General features: G+C 45.8%; 1 protein-coding gene across 4 annotated transcripts in view; it reads right to left on the reverse strand.

Annotated features, from left to right (window-relative positions):
• Positions 1-10,149: 10,149 nt before the first annotated feature.
• The window catches only part of AP1G1 (adaptor related protein complex 1 subunit gamma 1), a 102,111-nt gene continuing 86,742 nt past the window's right edge, over positions 10,150-25,518 (reverse strand). For all 4 annotated transcript variants that reach the window (XM_056525864.1, XM_056525865.1, XM_056525867.1 and 1 more), the window contains 8 exons: positions 17,811-17,938; positions 17,592-17,696; positions 17,378-17,519; positions 15,853-15,979; positions 15,296-15,382; positions 15,049-15,209; positions 14,831-14,929; positions 10,150-11,827 (listed from right to left, as the gene is read on the reverse strand). In XM_056525864.1, the coding sequence (XP_056381839.1) occupies positions 11,726-11,827; positions 14,831-14,929; positions 15,049-15,209; positions 15,296-15,382; positions 15,853-15,979; positions 17,378-17,519; positions 17,592-17,696; positions 17,811-17,938 (951 nt within the window). In that variant the 3' untranslated portion in view covers positions 10,150-11,725. The remainder of the gene's footprint in view (positions 11,828-14,830; positions 14,930-15,048; positions 15,210-15,295; positions 15,383-15,852; positions 15,980-17,377; positions 17,520-17,591; positions 17,697-17,810; positions 17,939-25,518) is intronic.

A 25,518-nucleotide genomic window follows, 5' to 3' on the forward strand; every position in this document is an offset into this window, starting at 1 on the left:
CATTTCCGCACACAGCGATGCCATATATGTTTATTTTTATTTAAACTTTTTTTTTTTATAGGGAAAAGGTGATTCAAATTTTTATTAGAGAAGGGGTTAAATTATCTTTCACTTTTTTTTTTTTTTTTTTTGCAGTTATAGCTCCCATAGGGACCTATAACACTGCACACACTGATCTATTACATTGTTCAATGGTTTCTCATAGGAAACCAGTGATCGATGATTCTGCTGCTTGAGTGCTCATGCCTGGATCTCAGGCACTGAGCAGTCATTCGGCGATCAGACAGCAAGGAGGCAGGTAGGGACCCTCCAGCTGTCCTGTAAGCTGTTTGGGATGCCGCAATTTCACCGCGGCAATCCCGAACAGCTCCCTGAGCTAACCGGCACTGCTTTAATTTGTACGCCGCGTCTAAAGGGTTAATAGCGTGCAGCACCGCAATCAATGCCGCGCGCTATTAGCCACGGGTCCCGGCGTGGCCCCGCATTATAGACAGGGAGCGGGCTGAGGGCGTATAGGTACGCCCTCCATCCCCAAGGAGTTAAACAGATTTGTAAATTACTTCTATTAAAAAATCTTATTGCTTTCAATACTTGTCAGCTGCTGCATGCTCCAGAGGAAGTTCTTTTCTATTCGCATTTCTTTTCTGTCTGACCACAGTGCTCGCTGCCGACACCTCTGTCCATGTCAGGAACTGTCCAAAGCAGGAGCAAATCATAGCAAACCTATTCTCCTCTGGACAGTTCCTGACATGGACATAGATGTCAGCAGAGAGCACTGTGGTCAGACAGAAAAGAAATTCAAAAAGTAAAGTACTTCTTGATAAATACTGAAAGGATTAAGATTGGATTAAGACTGGGAGCACATGGTAACGGAGCTTTTACACCTTGTTCACTGGTGTGGTGCTGGGCGGTGTCCATTGCTGCCGCGGCGCTGTGTTTGTGGGGAGGTGCGGCCCAGAGACTGGTTTGAGTGGCATTGGGGCCGCTCTGCCAGTGGGTCTTCCCCCTGTGGGCACTGGTGTCGCTGCGGTGGTGGTGGTCGCTGCCCAGTGCTATGCCATTTTATGCTAGGGACGTTAGGGACCCACTCTTAATAGGTTGCCTTGACCTGGCATGTGGGCTTGTACCTTTTGATCAAAATGTATACGAACAACCTGTTTGTTTTTGAATTTATGCTGAGAAGCAATTAGATCAAAAAACCAAATTGTGGACGTGCGGCCATGTCTGTTTTCTCTACCTGGATTCACATTGTATATTCTATCCCCTCTTTTTTTTTTCCCCCCCACTTGGCCTGCACTCTGCCCCACCCCACCCCCTTAGCCCAACCCTATATAAGTAGCGGGTAGCTACACAGGGCCCTTTCATTTTCTGGCAGCCTTCCAGTCTGACTGGGAGCACATGGCGCGTGAGCTTTTACACCTTATTCACACTAGTGTGGTGCTGTCCAGCATCCATTGCTGCCGCAGAGCTGTGTCTGTGGGGAGGTGCGGCCCAGAGACTGGTTTGAGTGGCATTGAGGCCGCTCTGCCAGTGGGTCGTCCACCTGTGGACAATGGTGTTGCGGTGGTGGTCGCCGCACAGTGATACGCCATTTTATGCTAAGGACATTAGGGATCCACTCTTAATAGGTGGCCTTGACGTGGTGAGTGGGCGTGTACCTTTTGATCAAAATGTATACTAACAACCTGTTAGTTTTTGAATTTATGCTGAGAAGCAAGCAGATCAAAATACAAAATTGTGGATGTGCGGCCATGTCTGTTTTCTCTTACAAACCTGTTTAACTTTTTAGCACCAGTTGATAAAAAAAAATAAAATAAAAATAAAAACACTGGGGTACCCCTTTAAACCCTATAAATGTCCAATAATCTGAATGTGTCATAATCTGGCACATTCATTACAGTTATTGGACTGAAGGAATTTGTAGTAACAAAGGTTTCCTTTACTGAATTCTATGCAGATATGTTGTAATCAAAGAGTGCGCTCATATCGCTAGCTTTACCAAGATCGCAGCAAAAGCGAAGCTATGACCACTCCGTAGGCATACACCCTCACACAAATGAGTTTAGTGCAATATACAGAATTAAATGGCTTTTCTATGTTGTAGACTCCAGCTTCACGATAACATCTGGGCAGAGTTAAATTGTGTGATACAGTTAAATTGTTACAGTTAAATAGTGTACTACCATCACACACCCTGGGATACTCTCTGGAGAAAAAGAGTGGTAGTGTGACCCTTTGAAACTCAGACAGATGACTATTTACCATATAGACCAGCGTTTCCCAACCAATGTGCCTCCAGCTGTTGCAAAAACTACAACTCCCAGCATCCCTGGACAGCCTGTAATTGTAGTTTTGCAACAGCGGGAGGCACACTGGTTGGGAAACCCTGATATACAGTGACCACTGCATGTCCGAAATTCCCAGTGAAGTCCTTGGGTTTATATACATAGTGTGCATATTTTTGCATGACCATAATAAATCACTGTGTGATTACACCCTTAAAATAAATCTTCCAAAAACGATAAAAAAAATTTAAAGGGGTACTCCGGAGGAAAACTTTTTTTTTTTTTTTTTTTTTCAATCAACTGGTGCCAGAAAGTTAAACAGATTTGTAAATCACTTCTATTTAAACAATCTTTATCCTTCCAGTACTTAGCTGCCATATACTACAGAAAAAGTTATTTTCTTTTTAAATTTCTTTTTCTGTCCACGATGCTCTCTGCTTCCACCTCTGTCCGTATCAGGAACTGTCCAGAACAGGAGCAAATCCCCATAGCAAACCTATGCTGCTCTGGACAGTTCCTGTCAGCAGAGAGCACTGTGGACTGAAAAAAGAAAAATCCAAAAACAAAAGCACTTTCTCTGTAATATCCAGTAATAAGTACTGGAAGGATAAATATTTTTTAATAGAAGTAATTTACAAATCTGTTTAACTTTATGAAAAAATGTATAGACTTACTGTAAAATCTCTCTCAGAGCTTCTATTGGGGGACACATGATCATGGGTATATGCTGTTGCCGCTAAGAGGCTGAAACTACGCAAAAAATAAAAGAAGTCTGCTTCTCCCGGCAGGATATACCCGCCCCCCAACTATGAGCAACTCCGTTTTGTCCCAAAGCAGAAGGAGAACAGATCAAGAAATACAGTCCAAACACAACCCCAGACAAGAGAACCGACTGCAAAAAAAAAACAACAACAAAAAAAAAAAAAACACCCCTACGCCAGAGGAGGGAAAAACTTGCTGGTAACAAACGAAACAATGGGTGGGTGCTGTGTCCCCCAATAGAAGCTCAGAGAGATTTTATGGCAAGTCCAATCTACTTTTCTCGAGCGCTTAATTGGGGGACACAGGACCATGGGATGTTTTAAAGCAGTCCCTGGGGACTGAAGAACTCAGGCGGACGACTGCCGCCTTCAAGACCCTGCGGCCCAAACCTGCATCGGAAGACGCAAAGGTATGAACACGATGAAACTTGGAAAAATTATGCAGAGACTACCAAGTTGCCGCCTGGCAAACCTGTAGAGCTGAAGCCCCGTGGCTGACCGAACAGGAGGCCCCCACCGGGCGGTTGGAATGAGCCGTCACACGAAAGGAGGGCACCTGACCCTTGCAGCGATACGCCTCCTAAATGGTGGAGCGAATCCATAGGGAGATTGTAGCCTTGGAGGCCGGGAGCCCCTTGCGCGGCCCATCGGGGAGCACAAACAGAGGGTCACACCGCCAAAAGGAGGAAGTGACTGACAAATAGGTCTGAACCGCCCGGACCAAATCCAGCTTGTGAAGCTAGTAACATAGTTCATAAGGTTGAAAAAAGACCATCTAGTTCAACCTATATCCCTAATAATTCCCTACTGAGTTGATCCAGGGGAAGGAAAAAAAACCCCTCATACTAGAGGTAAAAATTCCTTCCCGACTCCAAATATGGCAGTCAGAATAAATTCCTGGATCAACGTTCTATCCCTATAAATCTAGTGTACATAACCGACGCTTCCGCGGATGAGAGGGGTGATGGGCAGATGGAAGGCAATACGATCTCCTCGTTCAAGTGAAAGGAAGTCACGACCTTGGGTTGAAAAGAAGGCACTGGCCGAAGAACCACCTTGTCTTGGTGAAGTACCAGAAAAGGGGAGCGGCAAGAAAGGGCCGCCAATTCAGACACACGGCGAACACAAGGAAGGCCACCTTCCAAGAAAGGAAACGGATGGAAACCTGACCCAGAGGCTCAAACGGGCCGCCCTGAAGATCATCCAAAACAAAGTTAAGGTTCCAAGGCGCAGTGGGAGACCGGAACGGGGGGACCTCGTGAGCCACACCCTGCAAAAAGGTGTAGCAAGAGGGTGTTGGAAAAGGACAGAAAAAGAGCCGAAACCTGCCCCTCAATGGAACTGAGGGCAAGGCACGTTGGCAGAGAAAATGAGGTGGGAGAGAGAGAGTTTGACACCAGCGGAAATACGTCCGCCAGGTACAGAGGTAAATCCTGGTGAACGAGGGTTTCCGGGCACAGAGAATAGTCCGGATCACCAGGAAAGAAAAACCCTGAGCCCACAAAACCGCGGTTTCAACCACCACGCCCTCAAACACAGCGGAAGTAAATTGTGGTGACACAGGGGCCCTTGGGAGAGAAGGTCGGGACGATCCGGAAGACAGACGGGAACGTCTGCCAAGAGATTGACCACGTCAGCGTAACACACTTGACGAGGCCAGTCCGGAGCCAAAGAATCGCCGAGACACTCTCCGCCTTGAGCTACCAGACAACCCTGGGAAGTAGCGGAAGAGGTAGGGGAGAACAAAGGTGGTCCAAGGGACCACAAGAGCGTCCACCGCCAGAGCCAGGGGACCCCGAGACCTGGACACGAAGCGAGGGACTTTCTTGTTCCGGCGCAGCGCAAACCGTTCCATGTCTGGGGTCCCCCAACGGTGACAAATTTGATCGAAGACTTCCGGGTGAAGGGAACACTCGCCCAGGTACGCGGTGGTGCGCAGTCCACCTCCCAATTGTCGACCCCTGGAATGTGCACTGCCGAAATGGCTGGAACGGGAAGTTCTGCCCAAAGGAGCATCTTCAACGCCTCCCTCATGGCCGCTGAGCTGCGGGTGCCTCCCTGGAGATTGATGTGTGCCACGGCTGTGGCGTTGTCCGTCTGCACACAGACGGCTGTGGCGTTGTCCGTTTGGTCCCGAAAGACACCTCCCCAGCTGAGTAGACTCACATCTGTGGTAAGGACATGCCAGTGGAGAGGCAGGAAGGAGCGACCGTCCCGAAGGAAGGGGAATGAAGCCACCAAAGGAGGGAACAGTGAACTCTGGGTAAAAGCCAGATTCCGTGGTGGAGAAACAAAGGAGATTTGTCCCACAGAGGATGGCCTACTGGAGGGGACAGTACCGAAAATGTGCAAAGGGAACCGCCTCCATAGAGGCCACCATCTTGCCCAGAACCGACATGCAGGTGCGGATGGAAACAAGACCCGGCCTCCCAAGGAAGCGAATGCCCAACAGGAGCTCCTGGAGCTTGTCCTCCAGAAGAGAGAGACGAGCAACCGCCGTGTCGAAGGGGATCCCGAGAAACACCAGGGATTGGGTTGGAGACCGGTTGGATTTTGCATGATTGATGATCCAACCAAAACTGGAGAGGGTCTGTAGAGTGATGTTGAGGCTGACCCGATTCTGCTCCAGAGAGAGAGTTATACTCTGATCTGAAGGGGGTGGCTCGCCCGAAACGCGTAATCTGTATTTTATTGTTTTTACTACAATAAACCTTCCAGTGTTTTGCACTATTACCACTTCATCTCTGGTTTGGTTTACTTCGTGGGAATCTGCAGCGCCTATTGGGGTCTTTTTGTTCTACCTGCCTTAAGTTTCATCAGGATTGGTTGTCTTTCCTTCCCTGTGACCTCCAGCTTGGCAGCAGTCCTACCATCTTTGCCACTTCTGGTAACCCCATTGTGGGTTGATACGCAAGTTTCCACTTGCTCTCAGGTGAGCAGCCACTACCTAGGGGTGTGTCTTAACCGACCCCCAAGTTTTTCATGTTGCTTACCCATACGGTATCACACGAGGCGCCTCCCTCCGGTCTCTCTTTTTTCTCTTTTACAGGCTGCTCCAGAGAGGGTGCCTTGATAAGCAGGTCATCCAGGTAGGGAAGAACCAAGAAACCCCAAGAGTGGAGGAGGGCCACCACTGCCACCAGCATCTTGGTGAAGATCCGGGGTGCGGTCACCAGACCGAAGGGCAGAGCGACGAATTGAAAATGATCCACAGGAACAGCGAACCTGACAAAACGCTGGTGGGCCGGAAAGATAGGGATGTGCAAGTAGGCATCCCGAATGTCCACGGAGGAGAGGAACTCCCCCTGATACATGGAGACGACTACAAACCGTAGGGATTCCATCCAAAAGTGCCGCAGTCGGACATGACGGTTTAAGAGTTTTAGATCGAAAATAAGGCGAACAGCGCCGTCCTTTTTGGGAACAATGGAGAGATTTGAATAGAACCCTGAAAACTGTTCTGGAGGAGGGACAGGCACGATCACACCCTGGGAAAGAAGGGAGCGAAGGGCCACCTGAAAAGCTGCAGTAAGATCGGGAGATCGAGCAGGGCGGGTCCGGAAAAAACGATCCTGGGGAATAGAAGAGAATTCTATGCAATAATCCTGGGAGACTACCTCTCGAAGCCAAGCATCCTGAACTTGCGCCAGCCAGACGTCCCGAAATAGGGACAGCGACCGCACCCTAAGGCAGTGGAGAGCTTGCGAGTCCCGGATTTGGAAGAGGGGCGGTTGAAGTAGGACCCCAACTTCCAGGAGGGGCGAGCTTTGAAAGATGGGGCCCTCCTATCCTGAGGGGCCGCCGGTTTGTCAGTGTGGCCCAAAAAAAAAAGGGGCGAAATTAAGAAATCTTACGCCGTGAAACCCGAATGGCGCGGACAATTTTGGGGCAAGAGGTAACTCTTGCTTCCAGTGGCCTCAGATGATCTCATCCAGGCGTTTGCCAAATAGCCGAGACCCCAGAAAAGGAAGTTCAGTAAGGGAATGCTTAGAGGCCACATCAGCATTCCAAGCCTTAAGCCACATGGAGCGCCGAAGAGCCACCAGATTGCCCGAGGCATAGGCCACGCAGCTGGCCGACTCCAAGGATGCCGAGCAGAGGTAGTCCACTGCATGAGAGATTTGTTGTGTTAATCTTTCAAATCACCTGAAGAAGCACACACTAATATCCCCTGGCGCAATTGACCGGCCCAAACTAAGAGGGTTTTGGAAACCCAAGTGGAGGCAAAGGCTGGGGGACAAAGCAGAGCCTGCTGCGTCAAAGACGAATTTCGCCAGATTTTCAATGCGCTAATCTGAGGGGTCTTTAAAGGAAGCTGCGTCGGCCAGCGGCAGAGTAATGGCTTTAGAAAGCCGCAACACAGGAGGGTCCACCATAGGAGGAGAAGACCACTTTGTAACGAGATCCTGAGGAAAGGGAAAGAGAGCCCTGAGCCCTAGTCCCATGGAATCGCTTATCCGGATGCTTCCAAGCTGCCTCTAACAGCTAGTCAAATTCAGTGTGTGGGCTGAAAACCTGGGGCGCCCAAAAAGCGCAGCGGAAGGAGACTTGAGGGGTTGCATCGGAAGTTCCTCGGTCCTGAAGACTGAAGGTGTCCCTGAATGCCGATACCAGACTGGCCACCATATCTTCCGAGTCAGAGGGAGGATCCGAATCAGAGCACCCAAGCTCACCAGGGGACTGGGAACGCTTGGAAGGAGTTCTGGATTGGGCGGAGGTGGACCAGGAGTGGGGGTGTGGAGACCGGGAGCGGACACTGGGTGACCGGTTGCGGTGGCGCCTGGAGGTGGAATGAGAGCGGGAACTGAGGTGGGAGGCGAGGAAGTGGAGGAAAGGCACCCCAGACGGCCACGGGAGGGCGGTAGGGAAGGACGGGAGGGGGGACCCGCTGCAGTCTTCCTAGGGTAAGAGTGTATGGAGGACCACCCCTGGGAAACCCTGGCCAAATTGGAGATTGTCTGAGAGAGAGAGAGGAGACAGATTCAGGAGCAGAATCAGACCGTTCGCCGTCTGGGTGACCATCCTGCTTGGTAGTCAGGGGAGGATTGGGTCGCAGGGATGCACAGGGTGGACAGGTAGGGATTTACAGCTGGAGCAGGTGTAGTAAGTGAAAACAAAAACCAGCCCCCCTGCACGCTGAAAGGCTGCCGGGGGTAAGGGAAGGAGCTCCAAAACTGCAGGGGGCATGACGCTGCGCCGAGAAGTGAGCAGAGCTAGGCCCGAGCCGCGGGCTGAATTAGTGACTGTGCCCATGACCCAGACCAGGAGAGGGCGGGAGTGCAAGGAAGAGGCCGTAGCAATGATAAAAGCACCGCAGAAAAAGGAAGCAGCGGCATAGTGTCACTGGACCCCCATAGAGAACGCGGCATCTGCTGTCTCCCCAAGGTAAAGGTGGAGCCCCCCCTGTAGAATGGCTGAAATGGCAAGGAAACAGAGCTGGATGTCTGTTAACCCCTAATGTGCCAAAAAGAACTGATGGGCCTGCAGAAACACCCAGACCCCCAGAGCCCCCCAAGCTAGGAATCATGGAGAAGGAGATGTAAAGAAGTGTGGAAAAGGGGGACGACGACGACGACATACTCACCTATATAGACCCTCACCCACATGAAACACAGAACATACTCACCCCTGAAGTCTTCGACCAGCTAGGGCCACCTGCCTTAAGCCTGACCTGGCAAACATGGGCAATTGGGGGACCCGGAGTCAGGGTACACCACCCAACGCTGGTTGCTGACGAGGAGGGGTTAAGGGCCCATTCAGCAATGCACCGTGCTCCTAGCATGCAATTGGGGGATCAGGCAGTGCCATGCTCCTGTCGCCCCAAGCTGGAGTAAACAAAAAAAAAAAGGGAGAAAATATCTAATTATACCCTGAAACTAAGAAAAAAAAACTAAGAGACTGAGACCTGTGTCTGCCTTCTGCTGGACACTAAGCTAAAACTGAGTTGCTCAGAGTCAGGGGGTGGGTATATCCTGCCAGGAGGAACAGACTTCTTTTGTTTTTTTTTTTTGCCTAGTGTCAGCCTCCTAGTGGCAACAGCTGTGTCCCCCAATGAAGTTCTCAAGAAAAAAAAATGTTATCCCCCGGGGGAGGGGGAAGGCTCATCTCCTTTTCTGTCAAATCAGATGCTGGATAAAAGCCGTACATAGGCTTTAGGAACTGTCACCCAACTTTCTACTCTGTGAACGGCATATAAAATCTACATTGCTACGTTACTATTGCACGTACAATGCTAAAAGCTTATCGCCACTTTGGTCATGTGACAAACAATATGGATCCATTTGTGGAAAAGGCTTAGAGAACTCTACAGATCCATTCTATGATGTGATCTTTTATATAACACAAAGGAAGATTTTTTTTTTTTTTTGTCCCTTCATTTCAAACCGAATAACCAGCATGGAAAACCCTTATTTTAATTTACATGCATAAAAAATTAGGTTTTCATAATTTTTCTTAAAGGATAAATTCACCTGCAGCTACCACAAGGGGTCTTAAAGGGGTATGTCAGCATTTTACAAAAATCATATATTGCTGGGGCTTTAGAAAAATAGAAAAAAGCTATACCCCCAAGTCCCCCAGCAGCTCCCGTTTAGCTCCTTCCGATCCTTTGGTCTCCTTCCTGCTTTCGAGACAAAAGCTCAGGACCTTACCACTCGGACCTGTTCACGAGATGGAAACAGCTGTGGCCAGTGAATGGCTGACTGGACAGGTCCTGAAAAAGAGTTCTCATCTCAGAAGCAGGAAGAATCAGAAGCATCTAAAGACAGAAAGGAGGAGAACAGGAGCTGTTGAAGACTGTGGGTAGGACAAATATGGCGCTTTTTTTTTTCTAAGGCCAAAACAATATATGAATTTGTCAGAACACCTCTTCAATCTCCACCTAGTGGTGGCAGTAGGTAGCAAGGTTTTTCTTCTTCAATTCTATACTGGAAATTTGGAGCTCTCCAGTATAAAAAAAAAAAACATATAGACATATTAGAAATTAGTATAGAATTTAGACCTAAAAACAATATAATGAACATTTATGTGAGGGGTCAAGTAATTGAATTGCTAAACAGCATATTTAAAAGGCCCCCTACTAGTAGAACACCATATTCAAAATACACTTTATTTTTACTCTTTATTAGTCACTTTTCATAATTTGTTTCAACCAAAAGACGATAATACACAGCAGTCTAGTAACCCATGAAAATGTTTACACCCTTAATGCTCCCCAATGACTTATTTTTTTATTTATTTTTTTACAAGTTTGCTTTTACATCTCAAAAATAAGTCTGCGGTAAGTAGAAGTTCATTATCCACCCCACTCATACGGAATTTGAATGTTCCTTTCAATGAGGCCACGGGGGGGAGAAGGGTCATAAGAAAGTTGTAACTTACTGGAACGGGAAAACATTTTTAATGACTTTACAAGGGGAAGCCAGGTGGCTGTGAAAGAAAATCCTCAAAAAATAAAAACACAGAGTACCAACATGTGGCAAATAAAATATCTGCACAAGTATTAGAAGACTGCCTGCTAAGCCCACACCAGGACTGAGGGCAAAGGGGGAAGCTAAGTGGAGCAGCTTGCCTTTTTTTTGCATTTTGATGTTACTGATCAAAGCTCATGTTACTTTCTTATGAATGTGTGAAACAGTTACAATGTCCATCTACAAGCCTGCAGTCTTCAAATTCATTGTAGCAGAAGAGGAGATCATCCCAGACTTTCCCAAGAGGGGCAGAGCTGGCATCACTTCCCTCGTTATTAACAAAATAATTTCATTTGGGAGGTGACCCCACTTTACCATCTCCTTAGCAGGCACAGCAAATCTACAAATGGTTAAGAAATTAGCAGCTGCATCTAACAAAATAATTCAGATACTGTATTGTCAGCTCCTTTACATCTGTGCACTCTACATACTGAAAGTCATGGTTTCAGTACCACATATGTCACATCTACATACCATCCAGCAGAACAAGAAATCCAGGACAAGCTCATCTAGAGCAGTCCCTCGCTGTAGTATCCACTATTTCCCTGCCCTATAACCAATACAACCAGTGTGAGGCACTGTAACCTGGACATAGCTCATCGCAGAAGATTCTTAACAGTAGTAATTTACACAGAAGTTACTATCAGGTGCCAAGTGGCAGATTTGGGAGCTCACTTTAGATCGAGGCTGCAGAACTAGCATATTTTGGGGGAATTAATTATCCAGAAGGTGCTAGCAAATGAAGGGAGCAGCAATTCATCCCTAAAACCAGGATTTTACAATTTAATAGTATTCTAAAAACAAGAGCGTCCCTCCATTCAGAAAGACAGAGAGAATAAAGAAAAAAGCCTGGAGGGCAGTTGTTGAGGGTGTGAGTGGAAACATATCTGCAGGAATGTACAAAAGGAGAAAAGGGAAAAGGAGAAGAACACAAAAAATAATCCCATGAGATCCAGCCTGGGAAAATCATCTCTAATTCCCAGTAGGAAAGGTGAGGGTTGAAGGAGGCCAGGCTACTCCCTCTTGTGTTGAGAAAAAGAGGCAGCAGTGTCCTTGCCTTACGTTCATTGCTTCACTCGGTTGCAGAATGTCCCTCAACCATTTCAGCTACCCCAAGGCCCAAAGTGCAATTGTTGGCAATCCAAGGGCAGAGGCTCCAGCCCAGAGTTCCTTCATCTTGGGTGGGGGGGTGAGTAGACTCCGCGCCATTTTATTGCCAGGACTGAGGAGGAAAGTTGCTCACTTCAGCAAGGTCCTGCATAGCCGAGCCCTTATGATTATACGTCAGCTTGATCCGCATGCGCAGCTGTTGCTGCAAAGAACAAAGAAAAAGCTTAAAAGAGGTAATTCAGGAATAGAAAAACAGAGCTTATTTCTTCCAAAAACTGCACCACATCTTTTCTCAGGTTGTGTGTGGTATTACAACTGCTTCTTTCACTTCAAAGGAACGAAGCTCCAATACAACACAACCTTTTTTGAAGAAATCAGTTAATCAAAACCTGAATACCGTATATACTCGAGTATAAGCCGACCCGAGTATAAGCCGAGACCCCTAATTTCAACCCAAAATCCCAGGAAAAGTTATTGACTCGAGTATAAGCCTAGGGTGGGAAATACCTCATCCCCCCCTGTCATCATCCAGACCCGTCATTAACATCCTCATCATCATCCCCTTGTCATCATCCCACACATCCCCCCTTCATCATCCCCTTATCATCCCACACATCCCCCCTTCATCATCCCCTTATCATCCCACACATCCCCCCTTCATCATCCCCTTATCATCCCACACATCCCCCCCTTCATCATCCCCTTGTCATCATCCCACACATCCCCCCTTATCATCCCACACATCCCCCCCTTCATCATCCCCTTATCATCCCACACATCCCCCCTTCATCATCCCCTTATCATCCCGCACATCCCCCCTTCATCATCCCCTTATCATCCCACACATCCCCCCTTCATCATCCCCTTGTAATCATCCCACACCCCCCCCTTCATCATCCCCACCCCCCTTCATCATCCTCTTCTCATCATTCGCCCTCAGTGGTCTTCAACCTGCGGACCTCCAGAGGTTTCAAAACTACAACTCCCAGCAAGCCCGGGCAGCCATCGGCTGTCCGGGCTTGCTGGGAGTTGTAGTTTTGAAACCTCCGGAGGTCCGCAGGTTGAAGACCACTGCGGCCTTCAACATCATCCAGCCCCCTCTCACCCCCTTTAGTTCTGAGTACTCACCTCCGCTCGGCGCTGGTCCGGTCCTGCAGGGCTGTCCGGAGAGGAGGTGGTCCGGTGGGATAGTGGTTCCGGGCTGCTATCTTCACCGGGGGCGCCTCTTCTCCGCGCTTCCGGCCCGAAATAGAGGCGTTGCCTTGACAATGACGCAGAAGTACGTTGGCAATGAACGCACCTCTGCGTCGTTGTCACGGCAACGTGACTATTCTGAGGCCGGGCCCGAAGCGCTTAGAAGAGGCGCCCCCGGTGAAGATAGCAGCCCGGAACCAGTATCCCACCGGACCACCTCCTCACCGGACAGTCCTGCAGGACCGGACCAGTGCCGAGCGGAGGTGAGTACTCAGAACTAAAGGGGGTGAGAGGGGGCTGGATGATGTTGAAGGCCGCAGTGGTCTTCAACCTGCGGACCTCCGGAGGTTTCAAAACTACAACTCCCAGCAAGCCCGGACAGCCGATGGCTGCCCGGGCTTGCTGGGAGATGTAGTTTTGAAACCTCTGGAGGTCCGCAGGTTGAAGACCACTGCGGGTGGGGGAGTTCACTCGAGTATAAGCCGAGGGGGGTGTTTTCAGCACGAAAAATCGTGCTGAAAAACTCGGCTTATACTCGAGTATATACGGTAACCACTTAAGGATATGTTCACGCTCGTAACTTGCAGGGGGTTACTCGCTGCAGAAAATAAACTGTAAATTACGCTACCATTCATTTAAATTGGTCCACAGGTAATCTGCAAATAATTTGTACTTTCAACGGACCCACTAAAGTGAATAGTAGTAGTTTTTTTTTTTGCAAAAAAAAAAAAGGGAATAAATATTGCAGTACAGATTCAGCAAACAAAAGTTACTGTTTATATATTACAAAGTTTTAAAACTTTCTAGTATGCTTTGTGCAACCTCAGTTTTTATAGGATTTCATAGGGTGGTCATTTAGTAGAAATTGTTATTGTTTCCATTTCCAGTGTATACAAATCTGTTTTGTTCATGTAATTACAACATGGATGCATAGCTTGCTGCAGTTTATAGAGCGGCACCATGTTACCAGTCATGCACCTGTGTGATTATCAGGGGACACAGATTATATATACACACACATACAGGATGTTGATACCCCTTAAATGTTTCAAGAAAAATGAAGTCTTTCTCACAGAAAAGGATTGCAGTAACACATGTTTTGCTATACACATGTGTATTCCCTTTGTGTTTATTGGAACTAAGCCAAAAAAGGGAGGAAAAAAAGCAAATTGGACATAATGTCACACCAAACTCCAAAAATGGGCTGGACCATGAAAAATTCAGATTTGGAAAATTATGTGAAAAATTGCTGCTGAACTTTGAAGCCATCTGATGTCTTCCAAAAGTAAAAACATGTCCACTTTATGATGCAAACATAAAGTAGACATATTGTATATGTGAATATAATTTATTTGGAATGTCTATTTTCCTTACAAGCAGAGAGCTTCAAAGTTAGAAAAATGCAAAATTTTCAATTTTTTTCATCAAATTTTGGAATTTTTCACCAAGAAATCATGCAAGTATCGACAAAATGTTACCACTAATAAAGTAGATTATGTCACGAAAAAACAATCTTGGAACCAGAATGAAAGGTAAAAGCATCCCAGAGTTATTAATGCTTAACGTGACAGTGGTCAGATGTGCAAAAAACGCTCTGGTCCTACAGTGAAAATTGGCCTGGTCCTTAAGGGGTTAAAGGAGCATCACATGCTTGAAACAATCTTATTTTTCCACAATTTTGAAAGGGAGCCAATAATTTCATCCAGCCCATTTTTGGTGTGACATTATGTCTAATTAGCTTTTTTTCCCTCTCTTTTTTATGTTTAGTTCTAATACACACAAAGGGAATAAACATGTGTATAGCAAAATATGTGTTACTGCAATCCTTTTCTGTGAGAAATACTTCACTTTCTTGAAAAATGTCAGGGGTGCCAACATTTACAGCCATGACTGTATATGAAGGGTCATACTAAATGACAGCAAGCAGATATCTAACAAACTGATGGATTAATACAGAAGATATATTGAAAAAATGCAAGAGGAAGAGCACTATGTGCATTTCAATAGTTACCTTTTGGGGGTTCAGGACCTTAATGACCTGCGTGACACTACCAGCATTAAAGGGTGGAAGGACATTACTGCTTGGGGACAGGAGCTGAAGCTGGAACGTCTAAAATAAAAATAGACTGATAAGTGATTGTTCTTGGCCTAATGCCTTAGAATTTTTAAAGAGCAAATACTTGGACAATGGCAATACTGTTCAACTACTGCACCCACAGCAAAAGATACCTTTGGTACTGCTGCCTGGAACACATAGTCTGTCATCTCGCTGTCTGTGCTGTTGTATGCTTGAGTTGTAATCACAGTCACACTGGCATTGGTGCTGGATCGTTCAAAGCTGAAGTCTATTTTCAGACCGTTCTTGTTGTAAGCAGTGATGGGTGGAATACCTACAGAGCAGAAGAGAATATTTCTGACAAACTGATACCTACAGATTCTTCAATATTTCAACAAAGATCAGGGACTCTGTACTTACCTGATAATTCATTGAAGAGAGGTTGCACAGACAGTCCATCTATCAAGAGCTGGGGTGCAGGCATCTGAGGAAGCGGTGCTGGAGGAGCTAAAAAATAGGAAAAGAAAGGAGTTATAAAATATAGATATATGTATTTATCCCTTTAATAAACAATAAAATGGATATTATTTATTAGGACTCATTTATCCAGACTCCTTTATCAAAATCAGCACAAAAACTGTCCTTGTTGCCGATTGCAACCAATAACAGGGCAGTTTAAGAAAACTGTGGGCTGATTGGTTTCTACGGGCAACAAGGATGAGTGTTGAGCCTCAGTTATATTGGATAACAAGAATAATTGTGGTTCGTTTCAACCGCCAACATATATTATTTAGTGTGCAGTAATACAGTGTTTTTACTTTTGTCACATTTTAGAATAAAAGTTTTAGAGTTTTTCATAAAGGGTTCCTTGTGCTCTGGGTTATTGTGTGCATTTCTTCTGAACTAACAGGCAAAACAACTATAAATATAATTACTGATGTCACACTCTGAAACATAAGGCCCCCTTAAACACTGACCTCCAAGATTTAGATCCCCCAATAAATCTAGAAGTTCTCCTCCAACAGAGGATTGTTTCGGAGGTGGTGCAGTAGGTATTACCAGCTGAATATCATTTCCTCCTAAAAGATCTAATAAATCGTTGCCCTGTAAAGGAAAGAAAAAACAGATGTATTCTCGGAAATAAAAATCTTCATGAGTCTGGATGACTCAGCAGCAGCTGGAATTTTATCTCCAGCTGTTCACCTTTCCAGTATTTTCTTTATTCAATAATGTGCTAGGCTTCACCAATAATAGTGCAGGCGGTTTATCTCCAAGCTGAGGCTACAGTACAGAAAACATATCCATTCCACTTGAAAGAAAATAGCCATCAGCCACGTCAAAATATACAAATGTACATAACAGTTTAAAGGGAACCTGTCACATGTTCTATCATGTCCAAACAGTAGCCAGCATTAAACCGGTGCCAGGAATTGGATAACTAGTCACTGAGGTGGGTTCAGGTGACAGATTGCCTTTAAGATATGTGAAAATGCATTATTCTCCAATAACAATACAGCGATACGTAAAAAATAAATCTGCTATAGACCGCAGAATTTTTAGGGGATCTCAAACGCACGACCTACCCTTCTCACTGACGCAGGATAGGTGATGATCTTCTGATCAGTGAGGGTTCAACTGCTGGGACCCCAACCGATCACAAGAATGTCAAATGTCAAAATATCAAATTTTATTTAAAAATTTCTTTAAAGAAAAATTTGAAAATGGTTAACAGACAGTGCTCTTTTACAGCATTCATAAATTGTTTGCTGTATGGCAACTGCAGTAGCCTTTTTGCTTTATTATTTAAGACTTGGCGATGGCAATGCCTCCAACTAGTTAGCACAAAGAGACACAGTTGTGGTGAATAAATAAGTTACACCATAAGTTATAGCTGGTGCTGATATAGGGTGTTAAAACCTGAAGATTGTCTTCATATTCAAAATGATTGAATAATTATTTTGGCAAGGAGCTTGGAGTTCTGTCAATATACACTTGAAGAAAAAAATTCAGCTCCTTTCAGATTACGTGCGCATTTGGCAATTTTTATATATGAACCCATAACACAAGAGCCAAGGAAGGGGACTAGAAATTTCATTTCACATTTAAGGAAATTGTCCCCAAATAGACATTGGTGGCATAAGAGACACTGTCAATTTGCAATAGGAAAGCACTCCAGTCTGCTTATTCAGAGGCCACATCAAAAGACAACCATGCAGCTCACAGAAAAAGCCAAGCAGAACTGACAGGAGACACTTTAGTATGGTGCTTTTCTAGCGCTACTGTATTTCTATTTTAGCAATTGTTTGGGAAAAACGAAAAAAATAAATTTTCATGTCACTAATTTAAATGGCCATATACTTATATAATAAAACCACATGACGTACACACATTACAACCATACATCCCAGAAAGGAACATTTGACTGTGTTGGTGGGAGCTTTGGTAAACTATAACCCTACATTTTAATGTCACAGACTTTAGATACAGGGCATTGGATTTTACCTGACTGGCTGGTGGTTGAGTTGAGGGAACTGGTTTAGTATCTATGATTCCAGGTTCTGCTTCTCCATTAGTTTGGGCTATGTCAGAAGGCCCATTAGTCATACTCTTCTCCATTATAGGCATCCTCTCCAGAAGTGCAGGCCTAGAAAGAAGAAGGTATTAGAAATGGATATAGGTTCTTAACATAAACTACATATCATTCCAGTCTTCTCACCTCATGTGGTCGTATTTCTTGAATAAAGCATTATATTCTACAGCTCTTTGCTGAAGCTCAACATCAATGCTGCTTCCATAGATAGAAACTACTTTCTTTATGCGGCTGCAAGGAACAAAGTGAAGGAAATAGTATGAAAGAGAGCTACAGTTGTGGTCCTTGTGTTGCTCTTCAAGCTATACTCTATACTACCTATGTTTTATCATGGCTGGTACTTACTTGACAGTGTTATTGAACCTAGTTGAGTTTTTCATAATGGCAGTCAGAGCAAAGCCTCGTGTAACAGAGGTCGACATGTTAGAAATCAGGATACTCTCTAGAATGTCCAGAACCTCGTCTTCTGTGACCTGTTTAAAAAGAAAAGGTCATTAAAAGATGGAAATATGACTTACCGATAATTCGGTTTTCTAAAATCATCACAACAGCACCACGAGAGGTTGCCCCATTTAACCTATAGGAACATGAAGTACAGAAGAGGTTTAAAAAGGCCCCTCCCCTGGATAACGCCTCAGTGTTCACAAATTACTTAAGAAGCATAATACTATATACACAATTTAGGGAGGGATTAAAGGGTGCTGTTGTGATTTAAGAAAACCGAATTATCGGTAAATCATAATTCCATCTTTTCATTTCATCATCCCAACAGCACCACATGAGACATATCAGATAAATGATGTCTAGGGAGGGACTACAGCTTGTAGCACTTTACGTCCAAAGGCCAAGTCTTGAGACGATGCCACATTAACCCCATAAGGACTCCGGGGGGGGGGGGGGGGGGTACTCCTAGTCCGGACAGTTCTTAAAATGGACAGAGATGTCAGCAGAGAGCACTGTGCTCTGTTATGCAGGCTATCCTGGGTTCCTATGAGACACTGACTAATACTCTGTACAGGTATGTTCCCTCTCTCTCCTTACCGACCCCTGTTAAGACAGTGGCTGCGGTCTGGTCGGTGGTTTCTGGGCACTTCCCTCAGCCGGTTATTTCTCAGAGAACACCCCTTTGGGGTAATCCACATTTGGAGCACCTACGGGAGTTGGAGGCAGCCGGCTTTTGGAGCTCACAGGAATCAGATTTGCCATGCACCTGTTTGGAGAGGACTGTGTCTTCCCTTCATTTGCTGAGGTTAGAGAGCGTTTTAATGTCCTTCAGGATGCCCACTTCTGGTATCTTCAGTGGCGACATGCGGTCTCTGCGCAGTTTGGTTCCCTGGAAGTTACCCCTGTATTTTATGAATTGGAACTGCTCCTGGGTACTACCGACCTGGCGAAGCCTCTTACTCAGAGTTATGCCTTACTGCAGTCAGTGGGTCCGGACCCGTTTGCTGTGGCACAGTTGAAGTGGGTTGAGGATATTCCCAGTCTTTCGGAAGATATGTGGAGGGAGGTTGTCAAAACATATTACTCTACAGGAGTTAGTGCTCGGGATATGCTTATTCAGTCCAGGTTCATCCTCCGCTTATACTATACTCCAGTTAGGCTACATCGGATGGGAGTCTCGGGGTCAGAGATCTGTTTCAGGCGTTCTTACATGCGGTGTGGACTTGCTCCTGCGTTGTTCCCTTTTGGAGGGAGGTTATAGCATTCTTGTCGGACCACTTAGAATTCCCCTTTGTTTAACGCCAGAGGTATGTTTGTTAGGGGTTATTAATGGGTTGGTGACTGGCTCTTACAGGGGCATTCTGGTCCACTTCCTTTTGTTCTGTGCCCATAAGAAGTTATAGTGATGGCCTGGAAGGATGCATCCTCAGCCCCTCTGGCCCAGTGGATAGCCCTAGTTAATAAATATGTCCCTTTGAATCATGCCCTCTATGTTCGTAGGAAATGTCCGATAAAATTTGACAAGGTCTGGGTTTCATGGTTGTTGCTGGATGTCTCTACTGATCCTCCAGTTCGGTGGGATCCTCCAGTTCGGGGGGGGGGGGGGGGGGGGGGAGGGCTCTCAGTCATAGAATGTCCTACTGGGAATCTAGGAGCTCCTAGGGTAGGTTTGAATGGGTGTGTGAGTGCCTGGTGTTGTCTATATGTATTGTAGTTCTGGATGGGCCTCCCTTCCCTCGATTGCTCATATTCGTTCCAGTTTTGTATTAATGTTCCTGTGGCATGACTATGTTGGGAGAGGAGGGGGAAGGTCTGTTGAATTGTTTTCTGTCTGTTAAAGTTGCTTGAAAAAAAAAAAAAAGTTTGTTTAAAAAAAAAATACTCAGACAATTATTTTTACGTTTTAGTTTTTTCCTCCTTGCTTTCTAAAAATCATAACTCTCTTATATTTTCATCCACAGACTAGTATGAGGGCTTGTTTTTTGCGGTAACAGTTGTCCTTTGTAATGACATCACTCATTTTACCATAAAATATATGGCACAACAAAAAAAATACTATTTGTGCGGGGAAATTGTTAAGAAAACCGCAATTTAGCAAATTTTGGAAGGTTTCATTTTCATGCTGTACACTTTACGGAAAAAAAGACCTGTGTTCTTTGTTCTGTGGGTCAATACAATTAAAATGATATCCATGATTACATACATTTCTATTTTACCATGTAAAAATCGCAAACTTTTTAATCAAATTAGTGAGTTTTTTCATTTTCCCGTATAAGCGGCGGTATGAGGACTCATCTTTTGCTCCGTGATTTTTTTTTATACCACATTTGCATATATAAAACTTTTAAAACATTTTTTATCAATTTTATTTGGAATAAAATGTTATAAAAAAGCAGCAATTTTTGACTTTTTTTTTACATTCACGCCGTTCACAATATGGGATAATTAACATTTTATTTTAATAGCTCGGATGTTTACGCATGCGGCGATACCAAATATATTTAAAAAAATTATTATTATTATTATTTTTTTTTTTTCCTTTACACTTTTTGGGGGTAAAATGGGGAAAGACGGACAATTAACATTTTTTTTTTACTTTCAATAGTTTTTTATTGAATTTTACCATAATAGGAAAAAAAAACATGTATAAAGGACAGACGCAGCTGTCAACTTATGTAAGACAATTAAAATTTTATTGGGGGGGGGGGGGATTTTATATATTTTTTTTACACTTTAATAGTCCCCATAGGTGACTATTTATAGCAATCATTCGATTGCTAATACTGTTCAGTGCTATGCCTAGGACATAGCACTGATCAGTGTTATCGGTCATCTTCTGCTCTGGTCTGCTCGATCCCAAGGTAAGGGGACCTCCGTCTGCCGTTCTAGATCAGATCTCCGCAGCAGCACTGCGGGTGTTCCGATCATCCATTTTAGTGACCGCAGCACAGCAGATGCCGTGATCTGTATTGATCATAGCATCTGAGGGGTTAATGGCGGACATCAGCGCGATCGTGGATGTCAGCTATTACCGGCAGGTCCCTGGCTACTATGAACAGCAGGGACCTGCCGCGCATGACCCGAGCATGCTCGCGGTGCTGTATGGGACGTAAATGTATGTCCTGGTGCGTTAAGTACCACCGCACCAGGACGTACATTTACGTCCTGCGTCGTTAAGGGGTTAAGCTTGTAATTCTTAAAGAAGGTGTGAGGAGTGGACCAGGTTGCCACTCAGCATCTCTACTCCAAAGATGCTGAGGATTTTTCAGCCCAGGAGACCGCCATGCCTCTAGTAGAATGAGCGTTGATACGGTCAGGAACAGGTTCACCTGCTATTTTGTATCCTTCATAAATTGCAGACTTGAGTCATCTAGAAATAGAACAATTGGTAGCTTTTTTCCCTTTGTTTGGGCCTTGAAACTGAACAATCAGATTAGTGTCCTTTCTCCATTCATCCGAGACTTGAAGATAATGAAGAATATTTCTCTTCACATCCAAAGCATGAAAAATCTTTTCTTTTTCATTTTTTGGGAAACTGACAAAAAGTAGGAAGAAGAATTATGTCCTGCGACCTATGAAAGTTTGTTACCACTTAAGGTGAAAAAGCTGGATCCAATTTGAGAATAATTCTATCATCTAAGATAGACATGTAGGGCTCATTAATAGATAGAGCATGGAGTTCACTTACTGCTGTTATGGCTACTAAAAATACCGCTTTCCATGTAAGCAGTCTGATTGAGATATCCTGAAGAGGTTCAAAAGGTGACTTGGTTAGTCCAGCAAGGACTAAATTTAAGTCCCAAGAAAGAAATAGATTTTTTTTATCTTGGGTTTAAGTCTGGAGACTGATGAAAAAAGGAGATTTTTTGTACTCACTGTAAATTCTCTCTATCATAGCCTTCATTGGGGGACACCTTACAGATGCGTATATGCTCTTGCCACTAGGAAAAAAAGTCAGCTCCTCCCTGGCAGGATATACCCGTCCACCTGCAGTGAGGTAATCAGTTTTTGTTTTGAGAAGCCAACAAGGAAAAACGTTCGAAGGACCCTAGGAAGAAATCCCGAATAACAAGAGAATCGAAAAAAAAAATAGTCCGGAAAAAAGATGAAGATGAGTGCAGTGTCCCCCAAAAGAAGGCTACGAGAAAGATTTTATGGAGAGTACAAAAAAAAACCTTTTCTCGGTCGCTCTTCATTGGGGGACACCTTATAGATGGGACGTACCAAAGCAGTCACCTATGGTGGGAAAAACAACCACCAGAGAAAAGGAATCAGTCCCAAGACGTGCCCACAAGGCCTGCGGACAAACCCCCAGGTTGGAGACACATTAGACCCCGAAATTGAGCTCCCAGGAGCTCTCCTGTCCAAGGAGATGGACTAGGATGCTAAATGAAGGGGCTGTCCTCCGTAGACACCCCAAACAACCTGGGTCATATAGAGAGACAAGAAAACCAAAGGAAAAAAGGGAAAAGGAATTCTATTCTGGAGAGGTTCGGAGCATGAGAGCAAAGACCTGAACGGCTGCAGACCCAAAAACCCTTATCTCAGGGGCCCGACACAAACACCCAGAAGGCGACAATAGCCATACTGGTGTAATGCCCTCCAACTTGGGAGGACATGGACCCCGAAGGAAGGAGCAGAAAACACCCTGAAAAGGGGGGCATCCCAGATACTGGAGAGACCGACAAGGAAACTGGAGTCATCTGAAGACGAACCCCTTAAGAGTAAGGAAAACAGACGTCCGCAAATACTCTCAGGGCAACAAAATTCCATGATGGCGTGCAGAACTAAAAGACCCCCCCAACTAATGGAATCGGGAGGAGACTTGGCCGGATTACTACAAATGCCCAAGACCTGGACCATCACTAATGCCCAAGGAATCAGAAGAGCCGCCTGAAAAGAAGGCATGTCACAGCATCCTAGGACAGAGTCCAAGCCAAGGAGACCAAGCAGTCCGACCCGAGTGGTCCGAGCAGACCAGAGCACACTAAAGAAAACATCCCGCCAGAACGGGAACAGTGGGAGTAATAAAAGAGAACCCAGCTGGTACTCTCAGGGTCTGGGCCCAGGAAGGATGACTCCAGAAGACTTTGGTGTCAGTGCAGTACAACTGACACAGACTAAACGGAAGGAAGAACACACCCCTCCCAGGGAGATTGTACAAACTTCTCCAACTGAGAAGAGAGCCAAGCTGCACGAGCAGCAGTAGATAACCAGAAAAACTGAAAGAGAGCCAGAGAGAGCCAGGCTGTTAAGCACAAAAGCCTAGACAGGACAAAGCTCCATTGAACACTCTAAGCAAAAAAAAAAAAAAAAACAATTAAAAAAAATACAAAAAACTCCACCTCCGCCAGATACTCCACCTATATAGTGGGAACAGCGAGATGTTGCATCTTGGCAGCAGGAATAACTCAACAAAAACAAAGGTGGTTGAGATGAAAACAAGTACAGACCATGTCAAGTACCCTGATCCCCGTACCCCCTGGGGAAGGGGATTGGCAAGACACGCCAGGCGCCGTAGGAGCAGGGAAGACTAGGCCTCCAGGCCCCAGCCGCAACCATTGCTGTTTAGAGGAGCCACCTGGTGTCCTAAGAGAGATCGGAATCCTGTACACTGGAGCTGTGCAAAAACTACAAGATGTGATGAGAGCCAGTCCAGACAGTGACGTGGAGGAGCCTGAGCCACTCCGGACAGAAACCCCGAAAAAAAAACACCTGGGGGTAAAGGGAGGGGCTATATTGACTGTCACACCAGCAGGCCCCATGCCAAGTTACAGAAGTACTCAACAGCCGCAGAACTGCGGAAACAAAGTCACCGGAAGCCCCTAGGCTCACCCCACCAAGCAAAAGGAAAGGTGGGCTCTACACCTACAGAGCGGTCCTAGCATATGTAGGAACACAGACATGGGTACCCCACAATAGCAGAATGGTACTAAGACTGCGGACACAAAATAAACTGTAGACAACTAAGGGACCAGCAGGAAGGGAGGTATGCCTCTAACCAACAGTGCAACCTAAGAAAGGAGAACAGAGTGATGCTGCTGTTGCTGAGAAAGTCCCTGGGACCTGCAGAAAAAAATAATAAGTCCACACCCCATCTCCTAATGGTGCCAGGCACCAAACGCAGATGCAGACTCAGGAGATGAAGAATGAATGAATGTAGGCAGAGTAGCAGGCATGCAGAGAGGAACCTGACCCAGAAGGGAACCCTGTAAACCAGTATGTGGTGCAAGGTATAAGGCCCATGGGAAACATGGGGAGACCCACTTTAAACTACACCATGGTAGTGGGTAACCTGAACTACCATGCACAGTGAAAGTGTATAGTCGTTGACCCGACGTAGTAAGCCATGCGGAAAAACGTTTGGTCAGCAGGTATAAGACTTCAAAGCACCCAGGGCCGCTCCAATCAACCTCGCACAGAAAGCGGAGGTACTAGAGTCCGGCCCATCCAAGGGCGAAGGATTGTCCGACTGGCATCAATCCCGTATACCTGCTGGGACTCTACTCCAGATCCCTCACCCAGTAGTGAGGTACTGGAACCTGGCTATGTTCGCGGCAGTCTAGAGGTCAAAGACCGATGGAGGAAGAAATAGTGTAGACAATAGTCTGGCTGACCAAGTACACCCCCAGGCGCCTGACAAAAAGGGAACAGTCAAACAGGCAATAACTGTGCCCTCTCGTCATAGGTGGGAGGGTGGGGAGGCCTAGAAACCCCACCCCCTGGGAAATAGAGGGAGGCAGAGGAGCCGCGGAATGCATCCCTGACATCCCGTATAGGGTCCGTCAGTATTATGTATACCGTGCACATCAGTGGGGTACCGGAACTCCAGCCGCCAATACCTCAGCCGTGTGCCGCATGACAGGTGGCAGAAGAAAACATGCAGAAAACAGTCTGGCTTACTAGCATGGATTCACAGTGGACAGCGAGTCAATCCATCGGGCACCTCGCACAGCGGTGAGGTACCGAAACTCCAGCCGCAGATACAACAGTCGTGAGATGTGTGACAGACAGTGTAGTAAACCATGCAGACCATCATCTGGCTTACTGGTATGGATGGAGCCATAGTGGACAGCGAGTCATTGTGTCGGGCACCACGCACAGTAGTGAGGTACTGGAATCACAGATACACCAACCGTGTGATGTGTGACCGGTGATGTAGGAAACCATGCAGAACACTGGTATGGGTCCATAGGAGATTCATTTCATCGCCACCTCTAACAGTAGTGGGGTACCGGAACTCAAGTCGCAGATACATCAACCGTTTCATGTATGATTGGCGGTACAGGCAACCATGCAGACCACCATCTGGCTTACTGGTATGGGCCATAGTAGACAACAAGTCATTCCGTCAGCACCTTGCAAAGCAATGGGGTACTGGAACTCCAGCCATAGATACATCAGCCATTTGATGAATGACAGGCGGTATGGGCAATCATGCAGACCACTGTCTGGCTTACTGGTATGGGTCCATAGTAGACAATGAGTTATTCCATCGGTCACCTAGCCCAGTAGTGAGGTACCGAAACTCCAGCCGCAGATACATCAGGCGTTTGACGTATAACAGGCGGTAAGGGCAACCATGTAGACCAATATATCGGAGGAAAGG

The sequence above is a fragment of the Hyla sarda genome, chromosome 6 (genome assembly GCF_029499605.1).
Source record: "Hyla sarda isolate aHylSar1 chromosome 6, aHylSar1.hap1, whole genome shotgun sequence".
Taxonomy (NCBI): domain Eukaryota; kingdom Metazoa; phylum Chordata; class Amphibia; order Anura; family Hylidae; genus Hyla; species Hyla sarda.